This window comes from Zalophus californianus, chromosome 8 (assembly GCF_009762305.2).
Source record: "Zalophus californianus isolate mZalCal1 chromosome 8, mZalCal1.pri.v2, whole genome shotgun sequence".
NCBI classification, from domain to species: domain Eukaryota; kingdom Metazoa; phylum Chordata; class Mammalia; order Carnivora; family Otariidae; genus Zalophus; species Zalophus californianus.
In genome coordinates this window covers 100,504,867-100,524,095 of record NC_045602.1, presented here as the reverse complement: position 1 = coordinate 100,524,095, position 19,229 = coordinate 100,504,867, and the positions used below count along the sequence as shown (strand labels likewise).

The following is a 19,229-nucleotide window of genomic DNA, read 5'->3' as shown; positions in this document are numbered from 1 at the left end:
AAATAAACTCGCAAAAAAAAGGAATTAATTAGATAAGTTATTGTATATTTATTTGCTGGATGGGTAAGCTAGGGAAAGGCTGGGCTCTTATAACAAAGAGACCTACCAATGATTCCATGGTTTAAAGATTTTTACTTTGTTCCTTACTTTACAGGGGAGTGTTTTAGGTCAGTTGGAAGTTCAACTCCATTGGCCATTCAGAACATAGATTCTTTCCATCTTATTTCTCTACCATCTTGTGGGATAGAAATGGTCTAAGTTTGGCTATAGGCATATCCATATTCTGGATTTATTGAAACTATTCTGATTAAGGTCACCAGTGATGACATAATGTTACATCCAATGGGACATTTTCAGTCCTTCTGTTCTCTGTGACCTTTGAAATGACTGATCACTTGTTTATGAAACTTTCTCCTCCATAAGACTTCTGGTTTTTCTCCTGTCTCTCTAAGTATGTGTTCTTTGTGTCTTTTTCATGTTATTACCCTTAGCCTTACCTATAAAGGTTGGGTTCTCCAGTGTTCCATCTTTGGCCTGCTTTCCTTGACATGTGCACCCATGATGATCTCACCCAGGGCCTGTCATATGACAGTATCTCCAAATCTGCATTTCTAGCCTGAAAACCTTTCTTTTAAGCACCAAGACCTGTGTACATATAACACCTGTACTTAAATATTCTGGCAGGTTCAGATTTAAGATACCCAAGACTGACTTAATTAATCTTTCTTCCCAAACTGGCTCTCACTGCATTGCCTCTCACAGCCATCTAGATCAGAAACCAGGAAGTCAGTCCCAGCAATTTCCTGTCCTCCTTCCTGCACTGAGATCCTAACACTTTGTTAAATATGCCTTCTGAATAGTTTTGCTGGCATTTGCCCTTTCCTGTTTCCATTGCCACAGTCTTAGTTTAGGACAAGATAACTTTAAGAGCTTCCTCAGGGATCTATGTTTTTATTCAGGCTCCCTTCCAATTTTACTTATTGATTAGATAGGTCAGTGATTTTCTTTTGCTTGTATTTGGTGGGCAGCAGCTGTGTGTTTAAATTGCATAACATCTGGTACAGTGCCAAGTGCAGGTCAGTGGTTAATAACTAAATTATACTAATGATAATAAATGAAGAGAGCTTAATGAATAAAGATGAACCAAGATTAGTAATTATATTAATTAAGTAATTATTATCATAATTTTCAAAGAATCCTGGGAGAAAATTAAATACTATTTAGGAAAAAAGAGCTAGAATTAAAGAAAATGATTTGAGTATTTTAATGTTTAACTTAACACAGTCCAAGTCAGAGAACTCAAGTTTGTTGCAGATGTTAGCATCCTGCAGGGAAAGCTAGACCAAATAGTTCTCAAACTCAGTTGGTGTGTTAGTTCAACTTCTCCTTTAAATTTGGCTGGACCCCCGTGTGCCCTGTGAAAGCTGAACATAATAGAAAGCCAAGCCAAAGACTGTCATGTATGACAATTCTGGCCAGTTAATCCAGATTCCTTCTGGACATTTGGCCCACCTTTTTGTACTCTTATTGGCCTTGGGACTGCTAGCTTCTATTCTTTGGTGTTCTTGACATTTCTCCTTTGCAATTTCCTTGACTCCTGTATACCTTTGTATGTCTGTATGCACTCACCTAATTTTAGTGTCTTCTGTGGTTCAGTGTGAGAAACTTTCTTCTCTATTCCCAGCTCATTGGTTGAGTCACTTCGGGATTTCCTGACAGGGGCAGGATATTTGAGCCAACACAGTCAATCAATATTTTTGAAAAGTAAGTATTGTGTTGGGTGGTGTACATGGCACAAAAAATGGATTCTGCCCAGACTTTCAGATTAGTAGTAATTCTCCTCTTCCTCCTGTTAGCTAACATTTACTGTGTTTTTACTGTAAATAGGGCACTGTTTCATGTGCTATCCTATGTCTTAATTCATTTAATCCTCAAAACAACCCAATAAGATAGATACTAACCCCATTTTACAGGCAAGGCGATTGAGGCCCAGAAAGTTTAAATTTGACCAATGCTACATAGCTAGTAAGTGGCAGAGCTGGGATTCAAATCTAGGCATAATGCTTCCAGAACCTGGTTTCCTACTACCGTCCTTTACTGACTCTTAGAAGATGGGATAGTACAGATACATATATCTCTATATCACAAATAGAAAGATGTGTTCTTTTAGATAAACTATAAGATTACACCCAAAGTGTATGAATCATCATTATGGAGGGAAAGGAATACTGGAACTGCTATCAACTAATTCTATAAGTTTGGGGAAGACACAGGACTTTGGTGTCTTCATCTTATAGAGTTCCAAGGTCTCTTTCAAAAATTTTGTTGAATTCCAGTTTTTCCTCTTTATTAATTTAGGCCTTGTAATTTCTTCATTTTCCTGTTTTCTTTAGATTTAGGTATCTACTACAGGTTAAATCATATCTTCTGAAAATTTTCACTTTTCATTTAAGTTGTACAAGTGAGTTAGAGTTTTGTATTGTGATACTGTAGTCCATTATCATGTACTTTCTATGTGGATTTTGCCCCTGTAGAACAAAACAAGTCCTCTTAGACATGAAAATATTCAGTAATCAATTGGTCAGTTAATTCTGTATTTCCTGTCTGTTTATCAAATATCTGTCTCTGTGCTAGACCCTATAAATCTTTATTATTATTATTATTATTATTATTATTATTATTATTTTGAGAGAGAGATTGTGGGGTGGGGGGATGGGGAGGGCGGGGGGAGAGACAGAGAGAGAGAGAGAGAGAGAGAGAGAGAATGTTACGTAGACTCCAAGCCTAGTGCTGAGCCTATGGCAGGGCTTGATCTCCTGACCCTGAGATCATGACCTGAGCCAAAATCAAGAGTCAGACACTTAACTGACTGAGCCACCCAGGTGCCCAACCCTGTAAAATCTTGATATAAGCTAGGCAATAATGAGGTGTTAGTCCTGCACTCCAGGAATCTTACAGAAATGATCACTGTATAATATTTTGAAGCCTAGTCTTTAAAATTTGTTCATTTTTGTGGAAGGACAAAATACCAAAATGACAACATTTTAAAACATTTTTGTGTCAGAGACAAATCCAAATATACAGTGACTTCAAAATTTCAAAGAGAAATTTACCCAAGATCCAGTTACAAACATATTAGTCATAAAAGTGTGTATCTGTGTACATGTAACTGAAACAGAATTTTATACTTTTCATTACTCCATGCTGTGCACTGTAATATTTTAATTCCGCTCTATATCATTTTGTGAAAAAGTTGGTTGCAGTCTATGAAACGGACTTTGCAACCCACTAAAGTATCTTAACTTACTGAAAAATGCTACACTTAAATAATGAAAAAGAAGGCAAATTATATATCCTACTTTTTTTGATTTTCTAGTTTTTTAATATTATTTCCTTATTTAAACCAGCATTTATTTATGTCTTTATAAATGTGGATTTCATAAACTTTACTAAAAGGGCAGAAATTAGATTCTCCTTCTCTTTGGACTATATGAACCTAGTTGATTTTTATACAAGATTGCTTGAAATATTAGGTTGCATCATTCTTACATAAATTTTAGACTAAGAGTCATACTATGTAGTGTTGTCATAATTTTTTACAAAATTGATTTTTAGCAGACTATATCATTAGGATAAAAGACATTTTTAATGTGTAAGCTCCCACCCCGTACATCTTCACGGATAGTTACATTAAACTTAAAAAATTTTGGTGGTGCCTGGGTGGCTCACTCGGTTAAGCAGCTGTCTTTGGCTCAGGTCATGATCTCAGGGTCCTGGGATCAAGCCCCATGTCAGGTTCCCTGCTCAGTGGGGAGTCTGCTTCTCCCTCTCCCTCTGCACCCGCGACCCTCCCGCCCCCACCCAGCTCATGCTCTCTCTCTCTCTCAAATAAATAAATAAAAAATCTTTAAGAACTTGACTCTAACTTTTTTAACCTTGTAAGGCTGATTCTTACTATGAGGCAATATTGCACACTGGTTAGACACATGGATTCTGGAACCACGTTTCCAGGGTTCACATCTCAGTTCTGTCAGTTTTAAGACATTTTCCCAAGTTGCTTAATTTCCTAGTGTCTCAGTTTCCTTAAATTATCTCAATAGACTGATTATCATGATTCAGTGTTATTATAGAGAAACAGGCCATACAAAATAGATGGGTAAAATTTTGAATATACCATTTTAGGAAAGAGAAGAATTACATGATATATACACATTGATCTGTTGTTCTTATTTAAAGATATGATGCTGAGCACTCCACCCCTCTCATCCCCACATTCCTCTCTATCCAGCATATCCATTCATTCTCAAATCTTATGGTTCTTTTAAGTATTGAAGATATTAGATTAGAAGACCTTCTCTTCTAGGATAACTCACAGTAGCTGTTAAGCTGGGAGTTTGCAACTTCATTTTTGTCTGAACTTCATTCAGTCCTCTTCAAAGCCCCTTTTTGCTTCCCCTCCTCCTCCTCTTCCTTTCCATATCAGTTAGCTTTGCTGTGCAACAAACTCTTCCAAAATTTGGTGGCTGAAAACAACATTCTTTTTATTATGGCTCTTCAGTCTCTGGTTTTAACTAGGAGATTCTATAGTTAGCAAGTGGGTTGGCTGGGGCTTGATGGTTCTGGATGGTCTTACATATCTGGCTGGCATTTGTCAGGCTAGTGGCTCCGAATCTCATCTAAAATGACTTGTCTGTGTTCTAAGTGGCCACTTATTCTCCAATAGACTTGCCTAGACTTTGTCACATTGTAGTCTTGGCATAGCTAGAGAAGGCAAATATCAATGTGCAAGCACTCGTTAAGCCTCTGCTTGGGTCATGTTTGTTGGGTCCCATTGGTCAAAGGCAAAGAAAAGGAAAAGGAGAAAGGACGTAGAAAAGTCCAGAGCTGTTGTGGAAGAGTACTATCCAAGGGCATAGACACAGAGAAGTATGATTCTTTGCAAGTTTTTTTGGCCATTCTTAGTTACTGAATTTTTTTTCCATTAATGCTCCTTATTTACAGGTAAATGAATCAATTAAGGAAAACAGTTTTCTCAGTTAATTTTGTGGTCCTGAGTTACTGAATTTTTACCACAGCCTAGATCCCAATATAAGTTTTTTTTCTAAGTTTTGATTGTAGTTTTATTGTTTGACACGTAAGCATTTGTTCTGATTTTGTGGAAACTGGCTTCATATTTTTTCATGCCGCTTCAGTAACTATGTTCTAATAAATTTCTGATAGATACCTTGGATCTGTAGTCAGTGGTCATTAATCCTTTGAATCTAACATCCAAATGCCTGTGGGGACAGACAGGTAGTGTAACTGAGTGAGGCTAGCCTGGTTTACATGTAAACAAATATACTCTGTTATAAACAGGAAAGGGAAGGATGCCTATCCAAAGGGTAGGATAGGCCTAGCCTCTACTCACTTGTCATGTGGGTATGTGGGCTCGGTATTTCTAGAACTTCTGATTTTTCAGAAGAAGGAAATCTAGGTTTATTGTGAAATCTCATATTTAATGCTAAAATTTAATTAAAAATTTATAATGCAATTTCAAAAGCAAAAACAGTAATGACACTATTTAAGCTGAAGAAAATCTTCAGCGGATGCTGTCAATTTGTGAGTTCTCTAACGGATCTCAAACAAGGCCTTCTACCATCTGGTTCAAACCTGAATGGCTCGAGTCTTACCTACCACTATCCCTCAGTTTGTGGTGCTTTCCATATTTTCATTCTGGATGAATTCTCACTTTTCCTTAATGCATACTCTATCCCCCCCGCCCCCCTATGATTTGGGAATGGCTTTCCATCTTGTCACCTTCATCCTATTCTGTAGCCCTCTGGTACAGAGGCTTACTGATCCTTTAAAACTGAGCTTGGAAGTTTCACTTTTATAAAACTTCACTGAATGTTATTTCTGTCTGAACCTCAAAGCACTTTGAGTCTTTGTTATGGCATTGATAATAATCTTCCTTATATTGAAGTTAATTGTGTATGTTTCATTGTCATTCTGCTAGAATGTGGAGTTATCTTTGCTGGGCTTTGTATTTCCTGCATTATTTAGCATGGCTATCATGCCTGGAATGCCTGCCTCCCTAATCAGGTGAAGTGTCACTTAAATTAGAGCACTTTATCTGAAGGTTTTCTGACTTTCCCTGACAGGGTTAGTTTGGAGTCCCAGGGCTGAAAAAAAAAATCTGTTGTTGAGATTTTCATCCATGGAAGCTCTGTGGAAGTTGGAGCTAGGAAGAGAGGCAGGGGGATTGAGTCTCAAGCCAATTAAAGAACTGAGCTATGAAGGTGAAAGGGCAAAACAGGCAGGATTCTGGAATATGGCATCGTGATTATTAGGCAGGCATGATCAGATAGGAGATAGAAGTGTGCAGATCAACAGACTGTCCGGTTTTAAGATATAATCTCAGAAACACAGCCTGTATCTCTGGGGTTCCTCTAGTTCTTAGGCTGTGTGTCCTTAAAGCCCCTTAATGAACCCCAAATTAGTTTTCTGATCATCTTGGTTATAATTTAATTTAATTTAAACATTAATTTCTTTAGACATTTGCTTGATCTTTACTTTTTTGATTTTGTAGTGTGGTCTAACTGATCTTTCTGGCATCCTCAGAATGGAAGAGGTACACTGGCAGCAGGTCCCTTGTTGAGGGACCACCAGTCAACTCATTGGTGCCCTTGGTGGCTTTTCTGTATCATGCCCATGGATGCTAGAATACAGAGGATGTTAGTATGAGGGAACATAAGAATTTAAAGTATTCCTACGTACTTCCTGTGAGTCTCCTTCAGCATCTTGGTTTTCCAAGCCTGGTCAGGGGACCCTGTAGAGGTTCCTTAGCTGTTTATCAAGTGGCCTTTAGGTAGTTTGGCAGTTCTAAGGGAAAGTGATAAGACAGTTTTGTTCAACATGTTTTAAGAATTTGAAATGTAAAATATAATTATGACTTTTATGAAAATTCTATTATATTATCAATTATAGTCTTAAAAGTTAGAACTGCTTTTAAAATAGGATAATGTTGGTCAGTTAATCTTAATTAAGATTCAGTTAAAAAGTTTTCCTCTCCTAATATATCTTAATGTCATTGGTGAGTTAATAAACATTTCATTCATTTTGTTTTTGTTGTTTTTACTATAGCATTGCATTATATTTCTACCTCATAAAAGGGATCAATATCTTTAAAGTGGTTTATTGATGCCTAAGAAAAGAGGTGAAATAGTAACATAAATGCCAGAATTCAGAATAAAGTAATAAATGTAAATAGTAAACAGAGTCCCAGTGCCAATAGAGGATGTGTTTGGATTGAATCTGCAAATTTGATAATCTTGCATAAACAAAAAAAGAAAATACAAAAAGAAGATACATGATTAATATCAGCAAATTTGATTTTATTATGTAGTTCCCTAATCCCTGGTGTGTTGTATGTTACAAAACATTGTCAAATAGTAGTAGCAGGAAACCACTGAGGCCTTTGCATTATTTTCAAGGTATGGTAACCACTTTGATAAACCGATTACATTTTTTTTCTGGGACAATACTTTTGTGGGGGGTGAAATTCCTATATTTTGCAATAAAGGGAGAGAAGGGACTTAAACAAAAGGCACCTGATTCAGAATTGGACTCTTTGAAATCAAAGTAGGTAAATAAAAGCTTGCATAGCATGTTGGGTAAGAGCATGGGCTGCCCGAGTTCAAATCCCGGGTTTGTACTTACCAGCTGTCTTTACTTGGTCAAATCATCTCCTTTTTTTTGTTTTTAAAGATTTTTATTTATTTGACAGAGAGAGATACAGCGAGAGCAGGAACACAAGCAGGGGGAGTGGGAAAGAGAGAAGCAGGCTTCCTGCTGAGCAGGGAGCCCAACTGAGCAGGCTTAATCCGAGACCTGGGCCAAAGGCAGATGCCTAACGACTGAGCCACCCAGGCGCCCCAAACCATCTCCTTTCTATATGCTTCAGCTCCCTTATCTACATAGAGGGAGTATTAGTAATGTATACTACATAGATTTGTTAGGATGCTAGGAACTAATATTTGTAAGTGTTAGAACAGTACCCAGTACCTAGTAAATGTTATCTAAGTATTAATTAAATAAACTGGTACTAAATAAAAATGTCCATCAGAGGGAAATGTTTTTATGAAGATGAGATTATGATTCATAGAGATATAAAATGAACACTTACCAACAATTTTATTTAATTCTGGTTCAAAGGAGGATTTAAAGGATCATATAAATATAGGTAGTAAGGAACTCTGAAATGAATTTACAAATAAATGCAAATTGACCACAGGACAATATCAGTTGCATTCAAGGGAACATAATCTATTTGCATTTCCAGGGACAAGAATCATTTGCATTTTTATCTCTTTTTTACAACTTACAGAATTGTATAATAACTCAAAGACCGTGAAAGGTAGAGATTATACTGATGGGTAAACTAGATAGGACCCACTATGTGCTTTTCTCCCTCATATTGAGGTCTTTCAGTATTTTCTGACATGTCAAACTATTACAAATGATAATAAAACCAGTTCAAAGTTAATAACAAATATTATTTGTTACTATTCCTCAGGGTAGGAAGTAGAGGAAGAGGTTTTTTTTTTTTTTCCCCCAAATACCACTTTTGAATGTCACATGATATTAACAAAGATTTTCTCTTTAACCAAACTTTAATTTGATTCCTCTAAGCCCTTTCCTTGACTAGGCCCCATTTTTGCTACACCTGCATAGCCCGCTGTTAGCAAGAATTTTGTTAAGTCAATTTAAAGAGAATTCCCTATCTTGGATATCTGATCATCTTCTATATCTGATCTTTGAAGCCTTTGTCTTCACTCTTGACTGATTGATTGGGGATCTGTTGGTGAGGCTGACTCAGCCAGTGCCCTGGATGACAGTCAGTTAAAGCCCAGTAGGGACAGATTTTGAATCTTAAGATTCTAAGTATACTCTGAAGCTGACTTAGAGGCAGGATTCTTTGTGTGAAAGGTACTTATTGAGCTGGAAGTCTTTCTCCCTGGTCTTTGTTTTGAGTAGCGATTTACTCCTGGGCTGCAGAGGTTTTCCCTGGCTCTTTGTAGGCCTCTCTGTTTTCTCTATTTGATCCTGCTCCTCCCTTGGGAATTTTTCAGTCCACTGAAATGTCTTTCTTGAGATCCTGCTGGCTGTATGCTCTGCAATCTATGTCTACTTCCTTTCTTGCTGGCTTGGCTTTACTAAGGATAGTTTGGAACTTCATTGGCTTCTTTGGAAAACTAAATCTCCCCAAACTGGCTCCTCTAAGATCTCTCCCTTCTGATCTTCCTTCCTCCTCTTATAATCCTTGATCTTTCCTTCTGCTTCCTTGAATTCTTCGGTGTGTACCTCTTCAGATCCCTACCTTCAACATTCCTCTGTCCAGTGCAGCTTCTCAACTCCCTATAATCACTTGAACTTCAGGCTCCCTGCTCCTCATTGGGGGGCTCTCAAGGGACTCAGGGACTCCCAAAAGCAACTACTGAAAGCTTCTAAGGAAGAAAAGATACTTGGAAGCAGATTGGATGTTTTATACACTCAGGTAAGCTTTGGAGATACCCAGACATCTGCTTGATGTCTCCTCGGTCAGTTTCTCACCTAAAATTTCCATCTACAGACTCTATAAGATTACATATCAGAGCAAATGAAAAATCTTGAATGTCTCCCCTATAAATATTGGTAAAAAGCATTAGCTCTTATATTGAACACGTTATCTTAACTTGTTCCTTTTGCTAGGAACATAATTTGGATGAAAATATCAAGGGGAGCATAGACCAGAGTGTATTACTGTTTACCTGACTCATAGTTAAAATTTTAGAATGAAAATGTAAGATCTTTGTTTGTATGTATGTGTATATATATGTATATTATGTATATGTGATATTATCCTACTTTTGGATGGTATTACCAAATTAATCCATGAAATACCATAAAGGAACTCTATTCAGATTGGTTTAGAGGTAAATGAGAGCTTATAAAAATTAAATATTTCTAAAGCTACCAGAAACATAGAAACTAACTCAAATACTTTGCTTTTCAAGTTCATATGACTTGGTAAATCTTTGGTAAATCAGATTAGTTTAATTGTTGGTTTAATAAAAACAACTATGTCTTCTGAGTTATCAGCAATAAGTATAAAACGAGCATACATTTTGTTATATTTGGGTTTATTAGTCAAATAAGGTTGTGTTATATCTACTAGATGTTTAAGATTATAAAAATTATAAATTCAAACCAACACCAAATGTACAAGTAAAAATGCAGTAAAAATTAATTGCCTGATATCTATGACTTCTTGTATATCACACATAGCAGTGAAAGAAAAATCCATGTGTTTAACCTTTTTAGGTTTTTGCTTTTGTGCTGCTTGCCTAACATTCATGTGCTATAAAAGTAGTTAACAGGGAAATAACGTGAGGTGATAGTGAGCTTTGTTTAATGTTATAATATGTCTGTCTAAAAATAGTTTCCAAAGGCTTTTTAGTACCTTATAACCTTAGGCTTATGCTAAATTAAATTAAGTAAATCTAGATTATTTCTAAGTAAAATACTGAAACACTAATTATTGAACATAACTTTATATTCTTTTGGCTTTTTCCTTTTGTATGGTAGTAAATATATTTGAGTTTGTGAATAAATATGTCCTTTTGCCATATTGAAAAGCTTGTACTATAAACATGTCTCCAGAAATTGAGAGATGGTATATTCATAAAATTTGCTAGACTGCTACAGAATACTCGTATGTGACAGCTTACAATTGTCTACTTAGTCTTCTCTGTAAAGAGTACATATAGTTAAAAATGATAATATATGTAAATGAAGCTATTAGAAATAATAAGGGTAAAGAGAAACAATTCTGTATGCAAAGTCTGCAAGGAATGGAGGATTGTTTTAATTTATTTTATTTTTTTATTATTGTGTTCAATTAGCCAGCATATAGTACATCATTAATTTTTGATGTAGTGTTCAATGATTCAGTAGTTGCATATAACACCTAGTGCTCATCACCACAGGTGCCCTCCTTAATACCCATCACCCAATTTCCCCATCTCCCCACTCCCCTCCCTTCTGTAACCCTCAGTTTGGTTCCCAGAGTCCAGAGTCTCATGGTTTGTCTCCCTCTCTGATTTCTTCAGAATGGAGGATTTTTGTTGTTGTTAAGGCAATGAGTCATTTTGTCCTAAATCAAGGTCACTGGTTATTTCAGAATGAGGAAGAGGAAAAAATATAAACACATGAATGGATATAGAGAGTAATAAAAGGTTTGCAGAAGAGGAATTTTATCTGTGATCAAGTTGGCTAAGATTGAATGGATCTATTTATTAAGTTTTTGTTTTTTTCTGTTTTTTTTTTTTTTTTTTTTAAACGAGCCCAGTGATGTACTGATGCAAAACTGGAGTTCGGTTTTCTCTCTGAAAACAATGAAGTTTTCTTGGATTATTTGTCTGTTCTTAAGAAGAGATTGTAAAGCATTTTCTTTACCTTTTAAGTAATCTGCTTTAGGAAAAAAAGATTCTGTGTCTTATCAAAATAATTTCCTGTGCTTTATGTTGTCTTTATTATATTTGTGAGAATCTAAATATTGTTTCATAATGGTCTATGATCCTATTTAATCAAGGGTTCAAACCTTTTGACATTTTTGACAACTTCTCAAAATGAAGTCCAAAATGCAATCTTAACTTTAAACTGAAATTGGTATTTCCCAGACAGCCCCTGGAAAATCTGAAAGGATTTGTTCTTTCACCTTGTAAAACAGAAATGTTAAATAATTTGGTTTATTTGATATTTTAAATTGCATGGGAGACATTGCCAAGTAAGAAGTGATGCTTAACCATCCCTAGGTTATACTTGTATGGGTAAATATAAATATTTAAGAAATTATATGAAGTTTATAGAAATTTGCCAGTCCCCCTTTTGTCTATGATATGTCCTGGTATAGTATTATCAGTTAGAATTCCAGTTATTTAAACATTGTATGTCGTAGAAATAACAAAATTCCCTCTTCAGTTGCATTATTTTTATAATGAATTCTTCAGATCTTTAGTCATGTAAATAAGCCTTTTATCATTCAGAGATAACTTTTGTTTTACTCTGACTCTTCCTTGAAAGCTCTTGCAGTCAGTTACAGGCAAAAGTGCTTCCTTTCAGAACATGCCCCCTTTTTATTCGCAAACAATGATTCATGGAACACTACATCAAAAACTAATGATGTATGGTGATTAACATAACAATAAAAAGAGAAAAAAAAGTGGTTCCTTTCAAAAAAACCTAACTATCTCAGAGCCAATGGAAAGGACTATGACAGGTCCTCTGGACTATAGGCTTCTAAAGGCACTATTGTTTAAGTAACTTTTGAGACCATACTACTGAATTGAATAAGGATTTCCAGCACTAATGAAGAAGCTGACTGGTTCAAAAAACTGCTAACTCAGGATCAAGCAGAACAAGAATTACTTAATGAAAAGAAAAAAAGGAATATATTTATGAGAAATAATTCAGTAGAACAGAATAGAGAATTTAGAAATAGATCTCAGTATATAAGATTACTTAATGTAGTTGGTTTAATGGAATAAGAAAAGTATGTGGGTTTTTGTTTTTTTCTTTATTACTGTTTTAATAAATAATGCGGTGGGGGGAAAGAATCAGTTACATGGGACTGAATGTAGTAATGAAGAATGATTATGATTTTTGCGGTTATTGTTTTGGAACATTGCTCTTTAACGTTTTAAGGAACCCCTTTCTCTCTCTCTCTCTTTTTAAAGATTTTATTTATTTATTTGACAGAGAGAGACACAGTGAGAGAGGGAACACAAGTAGGGAGAGTGGAAGAGGGAGAAGCAGGCTTCCTGTGGAGCAGGGAGCCCGATGCGGGGCTCAATCCCAGGACCCTGGATCATGACCTGAACTGAAGGCAGATGCTTAGCAACTGAGCCACCCAGGCGCCCCCCTTTTTCTCTGTTTTCTGTAACTCATGACAATTTAGTAGATTATGCTTTTGTAAAAAGAAATGAAATGTTCATGTTTATGTTTTTTCCCTACCTGATTTCTCCAGAGTTCAGAAACTCTATTGAGTATTCTTATTTTCATGACAGTAAAACTATTTGTGTAAGTTCAGTAAGAATCTGTCTTCCTTGTAATAGGACGTAATTGGAAAAATTGATTATATAGGCTTTGACTAGAATGTCATATTTGAGAATGATGCATAGAATAAGATAATCAGATAGTTTCAGGGAACTAAGTTTGACTTTTTAGAGCCAATGCTTACAACCTCCTTTTGGAAAAACCGGCCTTCTACCTGGTATACGGTGTTCCCAACCTTACAGATGAATAAAGAAGGTCACTTCCTGGCAAGCCCAGGAACTTTAGGCTATTTTGGCAACCTTGAGAAGAGAGGAATTCACTCAAATCTATAGGAATTACAGGCTAAATCTGGTGGTGAGTTCTAGGTTTGGTTGCTTAGGCTCAAGAGGCTTTTAAAAGTCTAATCTGAGATTCTCTACAAAAAGTTCCAGCAAACCAAACTTGAAAGTCCCAAGTGGTCAATTAACATTCTTGCTGTACTTATATAAATAATTAGGCCAAATCTAATGAGACCAGACTTATTTTGTAAACAAGATTAAAAAGTGGGGTGACTGTAGAGAGACAAATTTTATACTTCATTGGAAAACTGTTGTGCATCCTCGTTTGTGGGTTATTAAATTCTAGTCCTGTTCATTGTCTTGCACATTTTGTCAGTTCCTCTGGTTTCCTCCTCCAATGTCTGGCTACAACTCTCCAAAATGTTTCCAGTTTTTCTCTCCACCACCTGATTTGGCATCATTGAGACCTAAAATTGCCCTTCTCCTGAAGCCCTGCAAGCTGAAGCTGTATGATTTGGTACAAACTTCAAAGAAATCACCTCAATGGATCATGTATGGTCACCCTTCATGTCTGCTGCTATGTGGGCCATTCAGAAAGCTCAGTGGAACAGCTGATGCCATCACCAAGGATGTTCAAACCGCAAAAGATGCTTTGAGCCCATCTTCTAGAAATCTTCTCAACTGCCCTATAGACTCAAAAACTAGTTTTCTCATCTGCTTCAACCACTAATCTTTGTTTTTTTTTTCTTTTTATAGAAATTCCCCTCGTTAAATGTTTGACTGCTCATACTACCTAGCAAATATCCTTCACTACCAAGTCTCAACTAATGTTTCAGCTGGTCCTTAATGAACAAAAGGCAGCCTAGTGAGAAACGGACTTCCATTGTTCAAAGAAAGAAGAACATGTCTTCTTTCCTTGAATAAGAGGAAGGACTGACAAAGTCTTTCTTCTTAACCAAATTTTAGTCAGGTTCCACTAAGCTTTATTCCTCATTAGGACAGATCTTTGCTAGATCTACATAGTCCAGTTTTAGTAAGATTTCTACTAAATCAGTTTAGAGAGAATTCCCACCCTCAGTATTGATCAAATTCCACATCCCCTCCCACACCCAGGTGATGTCTGATCACCCTAGCCTGCCTTTAGCAAGAATCCTAAGTCTGTTCAATCAATCTCCCCCTGCCTCCAATTTTTCTTCTTAGTAATTTTCCTTCCATTGATTACCATTCTGCTCTGTGGTTATAAATCCCTATTTGTCTTTGCTATATTGGGAATTGAGCCTGATTCTATACTGAGATCTCTTTTCCCCAATTGCAGTAGTTCCAGAATAAAATCTGTTTTTACCACTTTAACTACTCTCTAGCTCTTTTGTTGTTGTTGTTGTTTGTTTGTTTGTTTTAAAATATAAATAGTATGCAGTCTAGAAGAACAATTACTATCATATGTGCAACTGACAAGTGTTTCAACTTGCAGTTGAATAAAGCCAATTATGTGCAAAATGTGAATTACTGCTTTGTGTATGTACATTTAGGATGTCCATGAGAGAGCAATGCTTGACAATTTTCTATCTTATTTATTACTAAAAACCCAGGATATAGGAAAAGATACATTGGGAGTGCTGATCAAACACACTTCTATGAAAAGGAAGGCAGTGCATTGCCATTCAAATAAAAGAAATAGCCTCTGGTGGTAATTTACATTGTTGTATTTACAGAGAGTAGGTATTGGTCAAAGTATGCTGTTTGGTTTTGGTTTATTGCTGAAGGAAATACTGATAATTATTAATACTCTCAAATTATAGGGTTTAAGTACATTTATGCCTTTTTTTAAAGATTTTATTTATTCATTTGTGCCTTTTTGATATACCATCTGAGAAATTGTGCAGCAAGTGTAAGTCTGGCTATGAGGAAAAAGGAGGCTCACATGAATTTTTAAAATGAGAGAGAAAGAGATAAAAATATTTCTTCAATGATGCTGATTCTAATAAGACCATTTTGAGTAACTTATTTGAATGATGTGTCACAGCACTATATTTATTCAATATGTTGAATTTGCTTGAACTTTTAGTTCAGGCTCAAAATACCCCATTTTTTAAAAATTTGCAGGTGAGAGATTAGAATTTGTGTTATAAATGGCTTAAACTTTGAGTCTTTCCAATACCATTCTTTGATAATTTCTTTACATTTGGAGAAAGAAATGCATGATTTATTGTCACATGTTAAAAAGTCACATTACTACAAATACAGTATTACATACGTAATGCTTCACGAGGAAATGAAGAAGTACTTTTTAGAACTAAATGCAACTTAAGGAAGAATGTGAAATCTATCTAACTTTGTATCCCAAGTTGGAAAGTCAAACTTTATGTATTCATTTGTGATAAGCTTATTAATTTAATGCTTGATGGAGTTCTGAAACTCCTCACTGAGAAGTCTTTATAATTTCTAGATTTAAAAATAGTCCAGATATCCAGATTTTTTTGACAAAACCAACAAATATTTATTGTCGTTTAACAATCTTTAATTGGGAATCAGGACTTTCTAATTTGGTAAAAGTAGTAAGAATAGACAGTGGATATGGAACTCAAGGTCTTCTGGCTCAAAATCTTTGTCATTGGGCCAGGCATTGACAGCTTGGTTAGAGCATAAATAAAATCTAGTCTCTTTCACTGATGGGAATAATAATAATGATAATGATAATAGTAATAATACACATAATGATACATTTTTCAAAATAATATCATTTGAAAATATTTCTTAACTACTGTGGTATTCTGAATATAGATGCTGAAATAGTTTGCCACCTTTGTAAAATATTCGTTAAAAAAAATGGTAATGTTTGTTGAGAGCTTACTATGGAGCAAATATTATTCTAAGGGTAAAGAACTCATGTTAACTGTGAAGGAGCCAGTAATTTACAGACTGAGGCATGGAGAAAATAAATAACTTTTCAAATGTCACCCAGCTGTTAACTGGCAGACCAAGATTTGAACAGAGTCAGTCTGATAGCACAGTTTGTGCTCTTTGCCATTGCCTGACAAAGGCAGACAGTACTAGTACTGTAAGAGCCCTTGAGGTGGTTTTTTTATTTTGAGGTCTCTGAATATCTTTCTCTACTCTTTTAGCATACAATTTTCCCACATTATTCTCCACTTCCTTATTATTATTACTGCTACTACTGCCAACACCAATGAGCATTTTGATTAGAATCCTTTAAGGAGACAGGTGATTACAAAGAAGGGAATGCTTTGGAGGCAGAAAGAGGAAAGATCACTTTTGTGGCCACAAATCATATCCATGGTCTTGGCCAATTTTTTTCTGTAGCTGTTGGGGCCCAAAGACAATTTCAGTGACTTGTGACCGATTACCTCCCATCTCCCAGATACTTCAAAATTACATGCTCATTTAAGAGTTTCTTAGTGAATTAATAGCATTATCTTCCCCCTTGAAAGATTTGCACAGATCATAAATACTTTAAAAAGTTTAAGTTTATAAATCAACTCTCCTAGAGGTATATTAAAAAGCTTTGTTTTATTAAGCTTTTTATGTATAGTAATATAATATGTTTTAAAACATTGATTTGTACAGCTTTGTTTAATGTCTTAACATTACTACTTGTTAAAAATGAATGAAACTCAAATTATAGTATTGCCATGAAACATTGGAAAATGAGTTGAGTTGTAGAATGTAATGTTTTGGCTTGTTTTTGGTATATAAGCTTGCTGGCTATTGTGTGCAGGGCAGAGCTTTTTCTCTTTTAAATCTAGCAGTGCTCTCTAGAGTGAAAGGTTAATACAATTTGATAAGAAAAGCAGTTTCACCCATTAAAATACTTTTTTTTTAAGATTTTTATTTATTTGACAGAGAGAGAAAGAGAGAGAGAGCACAGCAGGGGAAGCAGGAGGCAGAGAGAGAGGGAGAAGCAGACTCCCCACTGAGCGGGGAGCCCCATGTGGTGCTTGATTCCAGGACCTTGGGGTCATGACCTGAGCCGAAGGCAGACACTTAATGGACTGAGCCACCCAGGTGCTGCACCCATTCAAATATTCTTGATCCATCCCATTTTAGGGACATTTATTACTTAGAATTTGCAAAGAGCCGAACCTACATGTTTTTGCTCTCAGTGAATATGCTTTTCAGGGATGACTTTAGGTAACTAGAATGAAATGAAATAAGCTTGTTCACTGTGAAAATTTATTTTGTCTTGGTGGTTGTACATCTTTTTCATACCTTCTTATGAAACTAGTGGTACATAATTTTACTTTAAATTTCATATTTTCATAATAATAATAATAAACATTGAATTTTTTGTTGACCAATATAACGTGTCTAAATTTATATGTGATACTGCATTTGTATTGAGGAATACATAATAAATAGAGAATAAACCACAGCTCTCGTACTTATATTTATTTCTACTTGTCTAGTATATTAGATTGTGACCCATATTGGCTCTTGTATCAAAATTGTCTTTATTAAAGAAATTAAAACTATTACTGTTGATATATATTCCTTTCTTATTACAGAAGAAAATACTCAGGAAACATCACAGGTGAAGAAAAGTTTGAGTGAAAAAGTTTCTCTCTATAGAGGTGACATCACATTGCTAGAGGTAGATGCTATAGTCAATGCGGGTGAGTACTTGATTTTTTTTTTTTTTTGTGATGTATTTGTTATATGAGTATTATTTTAAAATATTTTTCATAAACAGGAATATAAGTATTTTAGAAAAAGGTGTCCTTCCTAGGATAGAAATACCTTATGTACTTCCCTTCTGGATTAAAAACACTGAGGATTTATTTATTTATTTATTTATTTATTTATTTATTTATTTTAAAACACTGAGGATTTATTTTATGTGTGTGTTGCAGTTAATTTGCTAACTCATGGTATCCATGCTAAATTGAGATTAGGGTACTAACCCACTCAAAAAGTGATAAATTGATGCAGAAGGTTCTTCAGAAAGAACTTTAGAAGCTCTATTATTGTTGGTTTCATGCTTGAGTTAATAATTGGCCAACATAAAAACAAATTCATCAAAGTTTTTCTTTCTTTTGAAGAGGTGGTAAAGAGATGATTTGAACACCAGAAAAAAGTAAAATAGAAGGTAATTATTTCTGCGATTTCCAAATCATAGTTGTTTGGTTATTACTTTTCATTTTTGATATGAAAAGCTTTAATTATTTTAATAATCAATTAAGTAATTTTTATGTTTGAACATTGGGGAAATTATCAGTGTTATTTATGGTAGTATCTCCTATATATTTTATTATGTGGCTGTATATCAAGAAATACATAGTAGTTGTGATTCTATAAAAATAAATGTCAATAATAAGAGGATATTTATTGATTTTAATTTGTGTTTTATAAAGGTAAGCTTTTTTTTTAGGTTGAAAATGCCAAATAATAACAAATTTGGACTTAGGTAAAGAGTGGCTTTATTCAAAAAGATTATTACAGTAAGGAGAAGAGTATTGTCCTAATAGGTGGAGGAAGAATATTGCAATAGAGAGAATATTGCAATAGGAAAAACCACTTCTACCATGAGATCTTTAGGCATTTCAGAGGCAAAGCAGAAAGAGTCTTTTCTTTCATAAGAAGGAGTAAACAGGGTAAAAAGAATTGGTTGTGGGGTACTGGGATGAGTTGGTGGCAAGGTTGGAGAGTTGATCAGGGAATATTCTTCCCTGAGGTCATCTGATTCTTGGAGGGGGTCATTCTAGAGGAGTTGTTCACCTTCCATTGCTCAGGGGTGGGTCAAAGTTTAGGGACTTGGAAGAGGGAAGAAAGCCTGACTAAAGTTTGGTCAACTCTAGTTAATAGCCATTGACCAGCCAGAATGGTCCATGAGGATAAACATTTCAGCTAATCCTTTATGAA

At 35.3% G+C, this 19,229-nt stretch overlaps 1 protein-coding gene across 3 annotated transcripts in view; it reads left to right on the top strand.

Annotated features, from left to right (window-relative positions):
- MACROD2 (mono-ADP ribosylhydrolase 2) overlaps positions 1-19,229 on the top strand; it is a 2,068,343-nt gene that overhangs the window by 63,892 nt on the left and 1,985,222 nt on the right. For all 3 annotated transcript variants that reach the window (XM_027621583.1, XM_027621584.1, XM_027621585.1), the window contains exon 3: positions 17,876-17,983. In XM_027621583.1, the coding sequence (XP_027477384.1) occupies positions 17,876-17,983 (108 nt within the window). The remainder of the gene's footprint in view (positions 1-17,875; positions 17,984-19,229) is intronic.